At 37.1% G+C, this 20,681-nt stretch overlaps 1 protein-coding gene across 2 annotated transcripts in view; it reads right to left on the minus strand.

Annotated features, from left to right (window-relative positions):
* DNAH10 (dynein axonemal heavy chain 10) overlaps window positions 1-20,681 on the minus strand; it is a 543,078-nt gene that overhangs the window by 78,933 nt on the left and 443,464 nt on the right. For both annotated transcript variants that reach the window (XM_033954155.1, XM_033954154.1), the window contains one exon: window positions 2,806-2,960. In XM_033954155.1, the coding sequence (XP_033810046.1) occupies window positions 2,806-2,960 (155 nt within the window). The remainder of the gene's footprint in view (window positions 1-2,805; window positions 2,961-20,681) is intronic.

The raw sequence follows: 20,681 nt of genomic DNA on the forward strand, positions 1-20,681 counted from the left end.
CCCCAGGCACCGTCCTGGTGGGGGCATCTCCACCCCCACCCCTATTACTGCACGCGTGCCGCTTCCCTGTACATCTATAACATTCCCAGTGCAAGCAGCAGCCCCAACCTGCTGCTCCCACCAGCGTCGGCTCTTCCTCTGATGTCACTTCCTGGATCCATGCCTAGGAAGTAACACCAGAGGAAGAGCCAACACTAGCGTGAGCAGCAGGTTCAGGTTGCTGCTCGTACCAGGAATGTTAAAGCAGTACAGGGGATGGGAAGGGAGCACGCGCATAGGGTGGGGGTAGAGAAGAGGGCAGGGGAGGGGCACTCTCGCTACACCACTGCTATGGTTTGTCCCAGTATGGCAGCTCTTATGTTCTTATTTAAGCCTTTTTACCTGCCATCTTAATTTACATTAAATTCTGTGCATGCTGTGCACTCACAATTACATCCAGTACCATTAATTTGTAAAGCTAATGTGAAGGATTCCTTGGACAGGCTTATTTTCATAATAAACCAAACTTATGTACAAGTGCAACAAAACTGAAAATGCATCCTTAATCAAGAGGTTTCTTAGTTTTTGTTATTAGCAGAAAATCTTCAAACAACATATAAGCAAAAACAAAATAAAACATAGAGAGGCTCATAACCAAAAGTTTAAAATGTCCAAAAAAACAGCCTAAGTTGGCACTTGGACATCCTAATAGCAGGGACATTCAAGTGCCAATAATCAAAACCAACTTTCTGGATATGTAGCAGCACTTCTAAGCTGCTGTGTATCCAGAGAGCAAAGGGGTATGTTTGGAGGTGTGTTATGGGCAGGAATTGGGCGGGCTTCAAACTGGATGTACCCCAGCCACAATCAAAACTTTCTTAGAGGGAACTTAGATGCTGGCAGTTAGACCTGTTTGAGTTGCGTCTAAGTTCCACAAAGGTGCCCAAACTGACAAGACCACTGGAGGATTTAAGGCATGACCCACCCCCTTCTTACTTCCCCAGTGGTCACAACCCCTTCCCACCACCCAAAGAACAACAACAACAAAAAAAAACAACCAAACCCATAGGCTTCCCATCAGCTGACTGCGGCAGAACAAATCCCCATCAGCTGAGCTGGTTTTTGGGGGATTCCTGGCAGCTCAACTGATGGGGATTCCCCCTGCCAGGATCAGCTGAGCCATGGAGCCCTATACCCCATCCCCTGATATCCTCCTGATATTCCCCACATCCCCCCTCACATCCCAACATCCCCCTGATATCCCGTACCTCCCACAATATCTCGGTCCCTCCCACATCCCCCCAACATTCCTGGGTCCTCCTTCCACATCCCTGGAACCCTCTCCCCCCATCCCCCACCCCGTACCTTTGGAAGAGTAAATGGCAGCAGGGAAGCTCACTCCCTCCTGCCTACAGTGCCATTTACTGCAATGATCAGAGTTTCCCCCTCCCATTGCATCTTGGGATGCAGTGGGAGGGGCCAAAGGCCCTGATTGGCTCATAATGGCCAATCAGGGTCATTTTCAAAAATAAAAGATAGACGTTTGGCAGCTTTGAAAATGGGCATTTGTCCTGCTGGGTTTGTGGACGTTTTGCACAAAACATCCAACCTCAGACTTAGGCACATTTTTTTTTTTTTTTAATATCTTTATTCTTTTTCAAACTTACATCAAGTGCACAAAAAGAACATGAAATACTATCATATAACACTTGAACATCATACATTATATTCTTAATATGTAAATTTATTAAAAACCCTCCCCCTCCCATCTTTCTATACAATCATTAAAACTATCATATTCCTTCAAAATTTCAATTTCGCTACATCTTATCTTCCAATCCCCCCACCCCTCTTTGTATATTATCAAAGAAAAATGATGCCTATTCACTACAAAAATCAACCATCGGTCTCCATATCTTTAAAAATTTTTTATAACTTCCTTTCTGTATTGCATTATCTTAGGCACATTTTTTATTATGCCCCTCAGAGCCTAAATTTACCAAACCTATAGAAACAGCATAGAAAAGAATCACCTTAGCAAGTGATATCCAGAGCTCAGTAAAATTCAAGATCATTTCCCCCAGTTTACAGCTTGATTTGAACCATATATGCTCCAAAAATGGTTGATATTAATTCTAGGTAAGACTTGGCACAAACCTTAAATGAAAAGCTTTCAATATAATTATTTTCTCTCCATAAAAGTCCTGCTTCTTTGGTGGCAGCCGGTTGACCTGGTTCTGCAGACTGAACTGCCTCAGACTTTTCTATGTCTTAAAGTTGTTTTATTTTATTTTTTATTTTTTATCTTCTTTCATTCTTTCTATTTTCTATTTCTTTGATTTTTGATCTTAGAAATGTATTACATATTTTTATTTTAATCAGGTACTTTAGCTAGATTGTGAGCCTTCGGGACAGATACGGTAGTTTTTCTCAATTACCTAATTTCATTTTAGTTTGATATATTGTAAAACGCTTAGGTCAGTAAAATGCAGGAGCAATAAACATATTTAAGGCTATAGAATGTTTAATACCTACGAGAACTTCAGCTATGGTTAAGTATGTCATAAAAAAAGCCTTAAAAAATAACTGTCCTTGGTTTGGTCATACTTCTGAGTGAATATTTTTAAGTGCAAGCCCTCTCTAAGTATTCCAAATCATTTGTATCCCTAAATTACATGCTCAAGTTCATGTTTTTAATGTATCTTATGATCAAATCAAGAAACCAATAGATGTGCTAGTGGTATATTGATATATTTCCAAGATGTGTTAGTGAGGTGTATATAAAGATACCAAAAATCTTTGGGTGAGAGCAAAAGCAGAACTCACTACTTTCCATTCAGTATCATTCTCATCCAGATCATCAGGAAGAGATCCAAACACTGCAGGAAACAATTCCGTAAGCCGAACAATGTCTTCCCAGCCTTGATCAGGAATCCAAGAGCACGCCTTATTCAATGTGCTTTTCTCCAGTGAAATATTACCTATTCACACATATAGAAAGCTAGATTGATACATGAACTGTGATTTCTGCTTCTGGAATTGGCAATTAAGCAATGTTTATGTGGAAAAAAGCAGGAATAATCATCTGAACAATATACCAAGCCAAGATTACCTTTCTAGAAAGATTTCTAAGAAAGGAACAATTTTCAAAAGGGATTTCCAGTAAAAAAAAATGCTTACCTATGGAAAATCCCTTTTATATGAGACTTCCCTCCCCCTCTACAGAGAAAAGGAGCAGAGCTGAGACCAGGCTGACATACTTACAGTATGTGTCACAATTTTCATTTCCAATCCCATTGAGGTCTATGGGGTGTTTTCCTTTGACAGTCAACCTCCAGGACTGCAGGTACAATGTATCCACTGGCCTGAAGATTCCCAGCAAGATCTCAAAATTACCCTCCCTAAGTAGATTATGTTTTGTTTACAGGCAGTCCCTGGGTTAAGAACAGGTTCCATTTTTTTTAAAACCGTTCTTAAGTTGAATTTGTATGCAACTTGGATCCTAGTATTCTTCCCACCTCCTTGAAGCCACTCTTGTATCACTTTCCATCCATCCCACTATTCCCTCTCCACCACCATATCCAACATGTCTCACTCTCATGTTTCTCTTCCCCATGCATCTCTACCTCACTCTTCTCCCACCACCATATCCAATAATTCTCTCTCCATCCTCAAAAATTCTCCTATTTCTTCATTTCCCATGTGTACCATTTTTCTTTCCCTCCCACTCAGACACCAAATTCTCCCCTTCTATTCCCTCCCCCACCTCAGCATCTCTTTCCCTCATGCTATTCTTCAATCATATGACCCATGTTCATGCTCTTCCCTCCTTCCTTCCATCCTTTGTCCAAGATTGTGTTCCCTCCATCACGAGTCCCAACACATCCCTCCTCCTTTGGTGTCCCAATGCACCCCCCTCTCTCCCTTTTGTGTCCCAGATTCATTCTCCCCCCCCTCCCATGGATGTTTACCTTCTTCTGGCCGGATCTCTCCCTCCTCCTTCTTCCTGCAGTTGTTTCTCTTGACAAAAGCTGTGGGCAGCAGCTCCTACGCATGCCTCCTACAGCTGATCCTGAAGCCTTCCCTATAAAATCAGAGGGAAGGTTTCCGGGTCAGCCATAGGAGCAGCTGCCTTATGCTTTTGTCAAGAGAAATGACTGCAGCTGAAAGGAGGAGGGAGCCAGCCAGAAGGATGCAAGCAAGGCTGTCGTGGAACAGGGTTGTATGGTGTTTCTGGAGTATGTGGGTGTTGGGAACCAGGGGACAGCCTTGATACAGCCTATAGGGCGAAACATGTTGGTAGAAGTCCCCAGCTGACAGAGCTTCAGCAAATAAGATAAGTGCTCCAGCTCAGTTTTTTAAGAATTTCTAAAATAACATAAATTAAATATAATAAAATGAATAATAATAATAAATGTGTATATAAAAATGTGTATAAAGGATCGATAAAGAAAAATGGGGAGACCCAATGATCCACAGTGAAAACAATCTACCGATAAACTGTTTTCAGTCCAATTCTTTATATGTGAGGTTGCAAACCATTGGTATGTATAATGTCTTCTCGTCATTACATTGTGTCACATATCTCTTCATGTTTTCAAAATCAGACATGCACCATGGTTTCTTCATTTTATTAATTTTTCATTCTTATGGCTTCTCTTAGGCACCTTATAGATTCCTGTGCTTAAGTTTATACTCTAATACACACCTACGGCACTTTTTCCTTTTATGTCTCTTGTCGATGTTTCAAGCCTCTGTATAAAGCATGTTACACTTGGCTCACTTGTTTTATCTTGCAGTCGAGTATAGACACTAATATGCATGCTCCAGATTGGCATCACAGTTACTTCTTATCTTTCTATCTTTTCATTTTTTATCTTTCTCTTTATCATTATTCATCATTACCTCTTCCTTTTAGGACCCCTGAGGAAGGCGTGTTCGCCGAAACATGGACCGTGTAGGGTCCAGTTGGATTTTTATCACAGTATATTTTATTACTGTACTTTTTTAATTGAATTTTCATGGTTTTATATGTCAGTGTTTAATAAATTATCTCCAGAACATCTGTATCCACAGTTTTTGTTTTTGTTATAAAGGATCGATGACACTTGAAACAGTCTTTTCTAAGAAATAAATGAAGGAAAGATCTCTTCTACCTCCCAAAGTATTTAGATCAATGCTGTCTTGTTAAAATGTTTATTTTATTTTTATTTTTCCTCTAACTCTACTTTTCACTTCTCTATTACCCTCCAGGTACTTTAGTTAGATTGTGAGCCTTCGGGACAGTAAGGGAATTTTTCAAGTACCTTTCCTATTTCTAATCTTAATGTATATTTTCTGTAAACCGCTTAGAACCTAACGGATGTAGCGGTATATAAGAAATAAATTACATTACATTACATTCCGAGGATCCTTAAGTAATGTGAAATTGATTTAGATGTGATTGCATGCTCTGTGAAAACACAGTTATTTACCATAAAGCACAGTTACTTACCATAACAGGTGTTATGCAAGGACAGCAGGCAGATATTCTCACGAATGGGTAACGTCACCAACGAAGCCCCGGCACAGACCACTTTAAAAGTGCATCGCCACTTTAAATCTTTAGAAAGTTTGCGATAGCCCGAACCGCACATGCACGGTAAGAACTTAACCTCTGTTCCTAATAATCATCAGGTTGGAGAGTTTTCTTTTTTAATTTTTTTTTTTTTTTTTTTTTTAATTTTATTTATTGAATTTTTCAATTTTTACAATAGTTGAAATTCAAGTGATATAATTAATTACTATATATCATTGTATCTATCATTAATACAACTTAATTTATAAACAGTATATATTATATATAATCAAAAGTTATACATCCCTCCCCTTTTTCCAATTAATGATTTTAAAAATTATACATATCCCACCCCTTTTCTATATAAGTATTATAATTGTGCTAAGAAATCTAATCATTAGAATAATTAGTCAATGGTTGCCAAATTTTATTGAAATTATGAATGTTCCCGTGTTGTAATGCTATTACTTTTTCCATTTTGTATATATGACAGACAGAGTTCCACCAGAACGTATAATTTAATTTGGTATAGTCTTTCCAATTCTGAGTTATTTGTTGCATGGCGACTCCTGTCAATATTAATAGCAGTTTATTATTGTTTACTGAGATCGGACTCTGAGTTCTCATTGCAGTTCCAAATAATACAGTGTCATATGAGAGTCCTACATGATTTTCTAGTAATTTGTTAATTTGGGGCCAAATCATATTCCAAAAGGCATTTACACAGGGACAAAAAAAAATTAGATGATCTAACGTCCCTATTTCTATTTTACAATGCCAGCATCTATTGGATCTAGTATTATCTATCTTTTGCAAGCGCGTAGGGGTCCATAACACTCTATGTAATAAAAACATCCATGTTTGACTCATAGATGCTGACTTTGTAGATCTTAATCTCCAGGACCAAAATCGTGGCCATTGAGACGCAGAAATTGTCTGTCCAATCTCAATACTCCAAATATCCCTAAGACCAGTTTTCTTTTTTTATTTAAAAATCCATATATCAATTTGTACCATTTTGCGGCTTGGTGACCCAAGAAATCCGCCTGGAAACATAAAACCTGCAGACTATATTGAGTATTAAGATTTTTCCATTCAGGGAACCCTACCTGAATGGCCTGCTTCAATTGCATCCATTTAAAATATTGTGATTTATTTAAGCCAAATTTATTTTGCAATTGTGAAAAACTAAGCAGTGAACCTTCTGAAATGACATCATTTAATGTTCGTATACCTGCACTTATCCATTGTTTCCAGACGATCTTAAATCCGCCAATTTTGATCCTGGAGTTTACCCAAATAGATTGATTTAGTGATTTACAAATTGGATCTGGTGATAGGTTATTTATATATCTTAATGTTTTCCAAGTGTCTAATAATATTCTGTTTTCTTTGTATCTTCTAGGCATTGTTATACTAATTAAATGATCTAAATGTAATGGGAACAGGAGCCGCCATTCTAAATATAGCCAATCTGGTACATTCTCCATGAGATCTGGGAGGATCCAATACATACCCTGTCTTAGAATATAGGCTTGATGGTACCTATAAAAATTTGGAAAATTTACCCCTCCCTCCATAATTGGTCTTTGTAAAGATACTAAAGCAATTCTGGGTCTTTTCCCAAACCAAACAAATTTTGTAATAATATTGTTTAATTTTTTATAATTTTTATTTGTATTTATAACTTACATCAAGTATAACAGGAAATAACATTTGAATTGTAAAACATCACTTGATTTGCTATAATATCATCTGAAAATCATGAAATTTAACTACCCTTCTATCCCTAATAAATCAAAAATATTCATATATTATATTATACATTATATGATTTAATAAAATATTTTAATCCCATCTCACCCACCCATTCTCATCCCCTCATTTCAATTATCTTATTATGGGAAAATGTTTATTGCTCATTATAAAAGTCTGTTAATAGTCCCCAAACCTTTTGAAATTTACCAAAATATCCTCTCTGTATTGCTAATGTTCTTTCCATTTTATATATATGACATACAGAACTCCACCAGAAACTGTAATTTAATCTGTTCTGATTTTTCCAATTGAATGTAATCTATTGAATGGCAACTCCAGGCAAAATAAATAAAAGCTTGTTGTTATTCGAGAAATCTGACTTTTCGCTCTCATAAGAACATAAGAAATGCCTTCACCGGATCAGACTGAGGTCCATCAAGTCCGGCGATCTGCTCACGCGGCGGCCCATTTAGATTCTCTATTATGAAAACCTGAAATTACCGTATCCCTCAATATGATTTGCAAGAAGGTGTATATCCAACTTGTGCTTGAAATCCCCTAGAGTATTCTCCGCCACAACATCCTCAGGAAGAGAATTCCAAGCACCCACCACTCGTTGTGAGAAACAGAATTTCCTGGCATTTATCCTGAACCTGCTGCCACCCAGTTTCAGGCTGTGACCTCTTGTCCTTTAGTAATGCTGCTTCTTGGTCTATTTTATCAAATCCTTTTAATATTTTAAAAGTCTCTATCAAATCGCCTCTTAGTCTTCTCCTCTCGAGTGTAAACAGTCCCAGTTTCCTGAGGCATTCTTCGTAGCTCAAATTTTTCATTCCTTTGACTAGTTTCGTGGCTCACCTTTGCACCTTCTCCAACAGAGTTATGTCCTTGTTGAGGTAAGGAGACCAGTGTTGGACACAGTATTCTAAGTGTGGTCTGACCATTGCTCTATAAAGTGGCATTATGACTTCTTCCGATCTACTCGTGATCCCGTTCTTAATCATGCCCAACATCCTGTTTGCTCTCTTCGCCACTGCCGCACATTGCGCCGATGGCTTCAGGGTTCTGTCAATCAGTACCCCCAAATCCCTTTCATGTTCACATTTTGCTAATGTTACCCCAAACATTCTATACTCGTGTTCTTTATTCTTCTTTCCTAGATGCATCACCTTGCATTTATTAATGTTAAAATTCATCTGCCACTTTGTTGCCCATGATTCCAGCTGTCTCAGATCCTTCTGAAGCTCCTCGCAGTCCCTTTGAGAGCCAACCGCCCGACATAATTTTGTATCATCGGCGAACTTTATTATATTGCATGTTGTTTCCTCCTCAAGATCATTTATAAAAATATTAAACAAAATAGGCCCAAGAACCGAGCCCTGGGGCACTCCACTAGTCATTTTCACCCAGTCCGAGAATTTCCCTTTTATGCCAAATAAAATAGTATCATATGTCAAGGCCACCAGATTTTCTAACAACCTATTTATTTGGGTCCATATCAATTTCCAAAATATCAATATAAATGGACAATAGAATAAAAGATGATCTAATGTCCCTGCCTCAAGATGACAGTGCCAACATCTATTAGACTTAGAGCTATCTAATTTTTGTAAACGAACAGAGGTCCAGAAAGCTCTATGTAAAAGAAAAAAACAAGTTTGTCTCATAGATGCAGACACTGTACATCTCATCCTCCAAGACCAAATTCGTGTCCATTGAGACGCAGTAATTTGATGCTTGATCTCAATGCTCCAAATGTCCCGAAGACCAGTTTTTGGTTTTTTATTTACAAGTCCAGATATTAATTTATTCCACTGTGCGGCCTGGTGTCCCATGAAATCTACCTGAAAGCATAAGAATTCCAAGCTATGTTGCAACTGTGAAAACTCAAGCAACTTACCATTAGATAATATATCTTCCAGCGTACGTATACCTGCCATCATCCAATGCTTCCAGATGATTTTAAAACCGCCAATTTGAATCTTGGAGTTTAGCCAAATAGTTTGATTTGTTGATTTATGCATTGGAATAGGTGTTAGATTATTTACATATCTTAAAGTTTTCCATGTATCAACTAATATTCTGTTTTCTTTATATAACCTAGGCATTTTGATACTAAGAACATGGCAAAGTCGCAGAGGAAACATGAGTCACCATTCCAACCATATCCAATCTGGGATATTTTCAATGGGCTCTGGGAGGACCCAATACATACCTTGGCGCATAATATAGGTTTGATGATACCTATAAAAATTGGGAAAATTTACCCCTCCCTCCGTAATTGGCTTTTGTAAAGACACTAAAGCAATTCTAGCAATTTTACCCAGCCAAATAAATTTTGTTAGAATATTATTTAACTTTTGTAAAAAAAGACCCCTGGAAAAAAACTGGTATCATACCCATTTGGTAACAAACCACAGGCAAGATCATCATTTTAACAGTTTGTACTCTCCCCCACCAAGATAAATGTAGAGGATTCCATTGCTCACACATTTCTGTTACATTCTGTAATAAAGATTTTTAATTTACTTTCATTGTATCTTCCAACGTATTTTTAATCCAAATTCCTAAATATTTTAGTCCATCTTCCTTCCATACAAAGGAAAATGAATCAAATAAACCTTTTGTACAGTGTACATTTAGTGGAAGAACTTCTGATTTACTCCAATTAATCTTATATCCTGAAAACTTTCCAAATTTCACAATCAAATCAAGTAAACATGGAATGGTTGTTTCTGGATTTCTCAAATGAAGCAGAGTATCATCTGCATATGCAAATACTTTATATTCTCGATCTGAATAAGGAATACCCTGTATCTCCTTCACTTACTGAATAGCTAATAACAAGGGTTCCAAACAATATCAAAAAGTAAAGGAGATAGGGGACAGCCTTGTCTAACCCCCCTCTGCAAACTAAAGTGTTCTGAAAAATTATTATTAATATACAACTTAGCAACAGGGGAGCTATACAACAATTGAATCATTTGTGAAGCAAGAGGACTTTATTGACTATTAGATGCTGGAAAGCTTTGAGAGCATAAATCACTCTGAACTCCAGAAAATTGATATAAAACCTCAGCTCCCAGGTGGACCAATGACCTTGAGTCTGAAGACCATCCAGATGTGTTCCCCAGGCTTAGGTCAAAACTTTGTGATGAGGAGGCATGTGAAAAAAGCAGACCTCTGAAGAGATTGGATGAAATCATCTACCACTGAAGCAACTGTCGAAGAGAGGAGGTTACAGAAATGTGCTGTGAGAGAGGGACCACTGTGAGGCTAGAGCCCATTGAGGTGTTCTGAGATGAGGAGGGGCGGGACCGTGGCAGAGGGAACGTACTACCGAGGTTGACAGCAGCCTGCAAGGTTCCCTACAGCCGGCCGGCGATCCTCAGCAGGCTGCTTTGAAGAGGAGACCAAGTGAAGGCAGACACAAGTGAAGAGCAGTAGCAGCAGCAGCAGCAGCAGCAGTTCGTGCCGGTGGGCCAGAGGAGACCAGGAAGCCGGGAAGGAGGGAGGATAGGAACGGTGGGCCAAATCTGAAGGTGAGACCGGGAAGAAGAAAGGGAGGAAACATGCAGGCCTTCGGGTTGGGGGTGGGCCCTGGTGTAGAAGTACTCAGAGGGAGAGAAGGGGTGGGGGTCCAGATGTACATATGCCAGAATGAGTGGAGGGTGGGGATGGTAAGAAATAAAACAGAGGAGAAGGAGAGAGGTGGTGGGCAATGGAATGGAAGGAGGGAGGGAAGGAACAGAAAGAGAGAGAAGTTAGACACAAGGAATGGTGTGGAGGGGGGAATAGAGATACTGGATAGGAGGGTAGTTGGGAAGAGAAACAGAGAGATGGTGGATCCTGGGGTGTGGGGAAGGAGGGAGAGATGCTGCATGAAACAACAAAAGGTAGAAAAAATAATTTCATTTTCTGTTTTGTGATTACAATATTTATTTTGTTTACACCACAGAGCTGGTGTGGGGTTGGAGACATTGTAACCCTATACTTTTACTAAGACTAACCCTCTCTTCTACGAAATCGCATTAGCGGTTTTTAGCACAGAGAGCCATGCTGAATGGCTCACACTGCTCCTGACGCTCATTGAGTTTCTATGAGCATCGGGAGCAGTGCAGGCCATTCAGTGCAGTTTCCCGCACTAGAAACTGCTAGCACAGTTTGGTAGAAGAGGGGGGTAAGCCTTAGTCACTTAGGGGTCTTTTTATTAAGGTGTGCATTTAGCGTGCGCTAAATCGGTTAGTATACCTTAAAGGATCCCTAATTATCTTAATTAAAATTTTGGCCCACGACTTAGCCTTTATTTCAGATTTCGGCCCCTTAAGTGATTGAGTTTGACACCCCTGATTTACAGGAACTTCTTCGATGGCATTGAGGAAAAGAAGGGATTGAACCTCCTGAAGAAGAAGAGAGGACTGTCGAGGGTTGAAAGCAGACTCTCTTGAAGGATGATCTGGAGGAAGGTCAGTGAAATGTATAGAGGAACCTTCACGAATGATCTGCAGCACCCAAAGATCGGAGGTGATGATCTCCCAACAATGGACATATAGTTGACGGCACCCTCCAATTGACTAAGAGGTTGACTCAAGGGGATTGAAACTATGCTCTCCAGTAACATATCAAAAAGGCTGAGTTGATTTGGCAGGAGCAGCAGCAGGCTGGGTCTTGGCAGGACGTTGCTGCTTTTGTTTCTTCTGCTGAGGCCATACTGGAGCACAAGGTTTGGTTGAAAAATGCCTCTGATAAGACGAAGCAGGCCTATGATGGGTTTAACCAAGGTGTTCAATCATGTCTCATGAGCCGAAAGTTTTTGGGTTGCAGTATCCACCGAATCCCCAAAAAGCTCATCCCCCAAGCAAGGCACGTTGGCTAGTCTATCCTGATGGTTTATATCCATGTCAGAGACTCTAAGTCACACTAGCTTCCTCATGGCCACGGACATGGAAGAAGCTCTGGATGTGAACTCAAAGATGTCATAGGCTGAACGTACCAGATACTGCCTGAATTGCAGAACAGTGTTCACGAGATGTTGAAAACCCTTCAACTTACGGGCATGAAAATATTTGTGACTTCGATGTAAACGGTGTCATCGATGCTTCTCCCTCCATGGTGATACCGAAGAGTTTCTACTGTTGAAGAATACGATTCTTGATGGTATGTTTTTGTAAGGAAGAGCAGCATTTACAAGTTTGAACACGGTGTTCGGGACCCAAACACTGCAAGCACAAGCTATGAGGGTCCGTTATTGAAATAGTGCGAGAACACTGATCGCACTTTTTTAATCCCATCAGCGGGTGTGACATGGATGGGAACGCCGCCACAGCCAAATTAAACTCGATGGCTGAGACTGAACGAAAGGCCCTACCGGGCCAAAACCCGCAAGTGGCAGAAAAAGAAATTTAGAAAAAATTTTTTTTCTATACAACAAAGAAAATAAAGAATAAGATAATGAAAAAGAGGGGGCGTGGCTTAGCACGCACACAAAATGGACGTGTGATCGCGGCGCTCCTCTCAACCTGGCAACGGTCGGCAAAAAAAGTTTTCCCCTTCAAGCCGATTTCAGCAAAAAACAGCGAAAAGAAGAGCGGGAGCATGGCAAGCACCCGACAAAATAAAAATGAAACTGGTGGGTCGGCGAAAAGGCAGAAGCAGGATCAAATTGCACCGAGTAAGGTTCCGCTTCCTGCTGAAGAGTCGGAGGAGCTGAGCAAAGCCGAAGTTATGGAGGAACTGAGGCAAATTAAACAAATGCTTAAAGAGACTGTGAGTAATATGGCTGAAATGAAGGAAGAAATACTAAATATCCACAGACAAATGGAAATAAATAATAAAAGAACAACTGACTTAGAAGCTAAAATGGAGGTTTTAGAATGTGAAGGAAACAGATGTAAAAATGACAGTTTGGAACTGATTCAATTGAAAAATCAGCTGGAAGATTATGAAGACCGAGGAAGAAGAAAGAATATAAAACTTTTTGGAATGCAGGAAAATTTGGAAGGGAAAAATGCCATACAGTTTTTAGAAAATCTAATTCCTAAAATACTGCAATTGGATTTCAAACAGCCTTTGGAAATAGAAAGGACGCACAGGATCCCATTAAAAAATATGGAAAATCAAGGCAGACCAAGACCATTAATATTTAAAATGTTAAGATACCACCAAGCAATAGAAATTTTAAATGCTGCCAAGAAAGATAAAAATTTAAATGATAAAGGATCCAAAATATGGTTTTTGCCTGATTTTGCTAAAAACACAGCAAACAAAAGGAAGAAATTCCTTGACTTGAGACCTCAATTAAAGGAAAAAGGATATAAATATGGATTGTATTACCCAGCAAAAATGAGGGTATCTTCTGGGGATAAATCTTTGTATTTTGAAGATCCGGAAAAGCTAAAGACCTTTCTTTCAAAATCAGAACCTATGTCATTTTAGCATAATGGATGTTGAAATGAACAGAAAATATCAAGTCTGGTTTTGATGGATATTGTGCAAAAAATTTAATGTAAAACTATGAGACTTTGGAGTTTTGAAGAAAGAAGAATATGAAATAAAAAACAGGAAATAAAATGAACAAAGGAAAAAGACAATAAAAAATATAAAGAAGTAAAGGCAAGAAAGATGGACTGGAAACTCATGAGACTAAACTTTAGACGAGTAAAGGATGGATGGCTGGAGTAAAGAGTGAACAGAAAGAAATAAAGAACTTGAATAATTAACAAAAGGAGAAAAGTGAAGAATGGACCAGATAATAATACAAATGGGTAAATGAAGAAAGCAGAATGGATAAAAAAAAGGATATTAAATAAAATGACAAATGACAGTCAAGAGACGGGAAGAAGGATATAGATAAGAAAACAATATGAAAGATCAGTTAATTTAATAAATCAACAAACGAAAAGTAATGAATGAAAGGAAAACAAAAAGAAGAATGTAGAATGGACTAATCATAGACAAAAATGATCTATGACATTTAGTTGCAAGTAAAAGAAAGGAAATGAAAATGGAAAATATACAAGAAAGATATATAATATGAAATTATTGGTAATTGAAGGAGATGACTAAAAGATTAATTGTAAAGTTTGATTTTGTAATATTATAGTTTCAAAAGGATTGGATTTTAATTGGAAAAGAGGAAAATGTATAAAAAAAATTTAATAATAATTATATAATTAAAAATTTCATTTTTCAGAATGAAAAAAAAAATAAAAAATAAAAATGTTGATATATAAATAGATGATAAAAATTATAAAATTGTAAACAACTTTTAAAGAAGTATATGAAGATATGGATATTTGTTTTTAGATATTAAAAGGATGATAAGGGTTGCTAGATTAGAGTGTATGAGATATAGGAAAAATAATACTACTTTATTAAATATATGTTTATGATAGAATTTTGTGGTATAAACTAAAATATTGGGGAAATAAATTTAAAGATTGGTGAGTAGATAAAGATACATTAATGGAATGTTAGGAATTAAATATGGTTAAAGTTATCAAAGGTTAAATAACCGATAGAGAAAATAATTATTTTAAAATGGTAAAAAAAAAAAGATTTTATGTTTAGAAGAGAGATATACTAAGATACATTGTGGAAGATTAATGAGTTTATCTTAAGAAATGATAAAGGGGATATTAATTAATATTGGTTGCCTGGGGGGAGGGGGATGTTGGGGTTGCTGTTCCAATGTGTGTCCTTAAGCAGTCATTATATTGGGGGGGGGAAGGAGGGGAAAAAGATGGGTTTTAAAGGTATTACTAGAATGATTAAGGAAAAGATCAATAAGGGGTTGGATACTTCAGGGGTAAAAATGTGTGTCATTGAGAGAAATTTTTTAGATCTTAAATATGAAGGAAGGAAGGAAGAAGATTATGATGAGAAGTTTAAAATATATAATGTCTTTTAAGATATTTTCTATTAATGTCAATGGCCTGAATCATATAATCAAAAGAAAAAAGATATTAGCATTTTTAAAAAAGCAAAAAGCGAATGTTTATTGTTTGCAGGAGACTCATCTGAATATAAAGGAATCACAGAAACTAAAGGGTGGGTGGGTGAAGGAATGTTTTTTTGCTCCAGCAGCAGGTAAAAAAGCAGGGTTAGCAGTTCTTATAAATAAAAAGTGTATGGCCAATTTTAAGGTAGTAAATTCAGATCTACATGGAAGATGGATACATATTGATATAAGTATGGGAAATAATACCCTGACATTGTTTAATATATATGCCCCTAATTCGAATCAATCAGAATTTTTTAAAAAGTTGCAGAGTATGTTGTTACCACTGGCTGCTTCTAATTTAGTGGTGGCTGGAGATTTTAATGCTGTAATGGATCCATTATTGGATAAAAAACCAGGTAAAAGCATAAAATCTTTAGGTTTAGATAATTTGGCTCAATCATGTGATTTGAAGGATATATGGCGTATTCTTCATTTTAATGATCAGGAATTTTCATTTTGTTCATAGGTTCATAAATCATTTTCAAGAATAGATTATATTTTTATTTCATCACATAAGGTGCAACAAGTGATTAAAGCTTCCATAGATCCTATTATTATTTCGGATCATGCAGGAGTATGGATAGAATTACAATTAGATCAATTAGAGAATAGAAGACCTCTTTGGAGATTGCTTGTGGATGACAAATTTTTGGAAAATTTAAAAACACAAATTAATGATTTCTTCCAAATGAATTTAGTGGAGGATACATCTATTGAAAATGTATGGGATGCATTTAAAGCAACTATGAGAGGTAATATTATATCATATTCAGCTTTTATTAGGAAACAGATTAAAATACAGTATATAGAGTTAGAAAAAGAAATTAAAATATTAGAAACTAAATTGGTAAGTAAATGGGAACATGAGGTTTTGCAAGCTCTTTTGAAAGCAAAAGGTAAATATAATGAATTAACTTCAAAAATGATAAGAAGAGATTTGTTTTCCAAGCAAACAATGTATTATGGAAATTCTAATAAGGCGGGAAGATTATTAGCGAATTATCTTAAAGCAAAAAAAAAGAAAAACTAATATTAATGGGATAAAAGATTACATTACATTACATTACATTACATTACATTAGTGATTTTTATTCCGCTTGTACCTTGCGGTTCAAAGCGGATTACATAAGAAGAGAACTGGACATTTCCAGGATGGTACATGACAATAGAGAATACAGTTTGAGGATAGAGACTTAATGACAGAATGATAGTAAAGACTTAGTAACATCGGAAGATGTTTTGGACGGCAGTGTTTTGGTTTCTTGGGGGATGGGGTGAGGGAGGTTAGGTAGATTGTATATGCTTTTTGAACAGCAGTGTTTTGATTTCTTTACGGAATGTCTTGAGGTCTGATGTTGTGGTTAACAATCTGGTGATGGAGGGTTCGAGTTTTGCAGCATGTGTTGCCAGGAGGCTATCGTAAAGCTTTTTGCGGTGTGTACCCTTGAGTGGTGGGTATGTGAATGATGTCAGTGTTCTTCTTGTTCTGGTTGGAAGGTTACGGTTTAAGCGGTCATCTAGGTAGGTGGGTGCAGTACCGTTAATTACTTTGAAGAGTAGACAGTATAGTTTGAATTGAATTCTGGCTCGAATCGGTAGCCAGTGTGAGTCTAGGTAGGCATTGGTGATGTGGTCAAATTTTCCGAGTGAGTAAATTAGTCTAAGGGCTGTGTTCTGAACAGTTTGAAGTTTTTTGATCATGTTTGTGGGGCATGGTAGATAAAGGATATTGCAATAGTCCACGAGACCTAGTACCAGGGATTGTACAATTATCCTGTAGTGTTCTTTGTCAAAGAATTTCCTTATTTTTCTTAAGTTGCGCATTGTGAAGAATGCTTTTTGGGTAGTTTTGTTGATTTGGGTCTGCATAGTGCAGCATCTGTCTATCAGCACTCCCAAGATTCTGAGTGAGGTCTGGATTGGGTATTTGGTTGCTTTAATTTCTAGGTCTGTTATGGATGGGTTTTTGTCCGTTTCAAGCATTAGGAATTTGGTTTTGTCCGAGTTTAGTTTCAGTTTGTGGTTTGTCATCCATTTTTCTACTTCGTCCAGAATTATTTCCAGGTGTCCTGTTGAGGTGTGGTCTTTGGTTTCAAAGGGGAGGAGAATAGTTATGTCATCTGCGTAGCTGAATGATGTTACACCTAGGTCGTCTAAAGTGGTGCCGAGGGAGGAGATGAAGAGATTGAATAGAATGGGCGACAGTGGTGACCCCTGCGGGACTCCGCAGATGATAATGGTATAATAACAAATCAAACAGATATAATTTTAAAACAATTTCTAAAATTTTATAAGGACCTGTATTCTTCCGAGCCTTATTTGGAGAGGCAAAAAGATGGTAAAAATTTTTTAGATTTAATTAATGGACCTAAGGTTCCTGATCATATAAAACGGAATTTAGATGAACCTATATCATTAAAAGAATTAGAAACAGCATTGAGATCTCTTAGAGTTGGATCCGCTCCAGGTGGTGATGGTTATACAGTAGAATTTTATAAAACATTTCAAAATGTCCTTTCCACATATTTACTAAATTTATATCAAACACAACTTATAAAAGGTGATATTAAAGGTACTATGGCTGAATCAGTAGTAATAGTTTTGCCTAAGCCAAATAAAGATCCTACTTTGGTTTCGAACTACAGGCCTATATCTTTAATAAATGTTGATAACAAACTTTTGGCGAAAATTTTGGCTTTGAGATTAGCCAAAGCTCTCCCACATATTATAGACACGCATCAGACGGGTTTCGTTGCTAAAAGACATACCTCTAATAACTCTAGATTATTGTTTCATATGTTAAATTTATCAAAAAAAATGGATGAACCGGCTTTTACAGTTTCATTGGATGCAGAAAAAGCGTTTGATATAGTATTTTATGTATCAAGCTTTAGAATGGTTTGGTATAGGTTCTGGATTTATACAAATGGTAAAAACATTGTATAGCTTCCCGATTGCAAGATTAAGTATTAATAATGTGATATCTGAAGGTTTTAAATTGCAAAGGGGAGTTAGACAAGGTTGTCCTTTATCTCCTTTGTTATTTGATGTTATATTAGAACCCTTGTTATTGGCAATACAGCAAGCAGGGGGGATACAGGGTATTCCATACTCTGATATGGAATATAAAGTTTCGGCATATGCGGATGATATTTTGCTTTATTCGAGAAATCCAGAGTCTACCTTATCATGTCTATTAGAATTAATTGATATGTTTGGTAAATTTTCAGGTTATAAAATTAACTGGAGTAAGTTGGAAATTATACCTTTAAATGTTCATTGTGTAAAAGGACTATTTGACGATTTTCCGTTCATATGGAAGGAAGAAGGATTTAAATATCTTGGCATTCAAGTTAAAAATACAATTGAAGATACCGTAAAAGAGAATGAAAAATTTGTATTAAAAAAAGTTACGGAGTTGTGTGAGCAATGGAACCCTTTACATATTTCTTGGTGGGGGAGAGTTCAAACTATTAAAATGATGATGTTGCCTGTAGTTTGTTACCAAATGAGTATGATACCTATTTATTTTCAGGGGTCCTTTTATAAAAAGCTTAATAGCATTTTAACGAAATTTCTTTGGCTTGGTAAAATACCTAGAATAGCTTTAGTAACTTTGCAAAAATCAATTAAGGAGGGAGGGGTAAATTTTCCAAATTTTTATAGGTACCATCAAGCCTATATTCTACGTCAGGGTATGTATTGGATCCTCCCAGAACTTATAGATAATGCACCAGATTGGTTGTATTTGGAATGGCGCCTTATGTTTCCCCTAAATTTAGTTCATCTTCCAAGTATTAACATGCCTAGAAGATACAGAGAAAATAAGATATTAATGGATACTTGGAAAACGTTGAGGTTTATTAGTAAATTAACACCTATCCCAATAAACAAGTCAACTAATCAGTCTCTATGGATAAACTCCAAGATCAAAATTGGTGGAGCTCAAATCCTTTGGAAGAACTGGATTATTGCAGGCATTCGATCTCTAAATGATGTTATTTCAGAAGGTAAACTGCTGGAATTTTCACAATTGCAACATAGATTTGGTCTTAGTAAAACACAAAGTTTTAAATGGTTGCAATTGAAGCAGGCCATTCAGGTTGGGTTCCCTGAATGGAAAACATTGAATAATCAATATAGTTTAGAGTTCTTATGTTTTCAAGCAGACTTCCTAGGGCATCAAGCCACATTGTGGTATAAATTAATATCTGGATATTTGAATAAAAAACCAAAAAATGGTCTAAGAGACATTTGGAGCATTGAGATTAAGCATCAAATTACTGCATCTCAATGGCCACTAATTTGGTCTTGGAGAATGAGATGTACAGTGTCAGCATCTATGAGACAAACTTGGTTCTTTTTATTACATAGAGCTTTTTGGACCCCTACACGTTTGCAAAAATTAGATAGTTCTAAGTCCAATAAATGCTGGCACTGTAATCTGGAACCTGGGACGTTGGATCATTTACTGTATCATTGTCCCTACATTAAAAGTTTTTGGAATGCAATTTGGCCACAAATTAATAAATTGTTGGAAAATCATGTAGCAATATCATATGATACAGTGTTATTTGGAATGATGATGAGAAAAAAAGTCAAATTTCACCAGAAAATAACAAGCTTTTACTAGTCATGACAGGGGTTGCCATTCAGCATATAACCAATAACTGGAAGAATCATAGTAACCTTAATTATACATTTTGGTGGAATACAATTTGTCATATATTCAAAATGGAAAGAGTAATAGCAATACAAAGAGGGACATATCCTAAATTTATAAAAATATGGGGGCCATTGACAAAATATTGTAGTGAATGAATAGTAGGATTGCTCTTCTTCTTTTCAATATCTTCTTTGTGGCACACATGGAGGGGGGTTGTGAAAATAAGTTTTACACAACATGTTATAATATGGTATACAATATGTATGGGGTGATTGGAAAGTACTTGAAGGGTGGGGGGAGGGAGAGGGGATAAAAATATGTTTAGAATATTATGTATTAGATATAAAAGTGATATTGTGTATTCATTAGTTGTAATTCAATATTTTGTACACTTCATGTAAAATTTGAAAATGAATAAAGAATTATTAAAAAAAAAAATAAGATAATGAAAAAGAAATAACAGGAGGCGTGGCTTACCGCACACACAAAATGGACGTGTGATCGCGGCGCTCCTCTCAACTAGGCAACGGTGATTTAAAAAAGTTTTCCCCTTCGAGCCGATTTCGGTGAAAAAACTAATGCCGACGGTGCAGAAACTTATATACCTACCAGCAGAAGCAATTTAATACTAACCTCCTCCGCCGGTACTGAAGAAAGGACTGAGGAGAGGGAGCCAACTGTTACTTCTTCGCCGGCTTTTCTCTGTGCTGGTGCGGCGC

Source organism: Geotrypetes seraphini, chromosome 8 (genome assembly GCF_902459505.1).
Source record: "Geotrypetes seraphini chromosome 8, aGeoSer1.1, whole genome shotgun sequence".
Taxonomy (NCBI): Eukaryota; Metazoa; Chordata; class Amphibia; order Gymnophiona; family Dermophiidae; genus Geotrypetes; species Geotrypetes seraphini.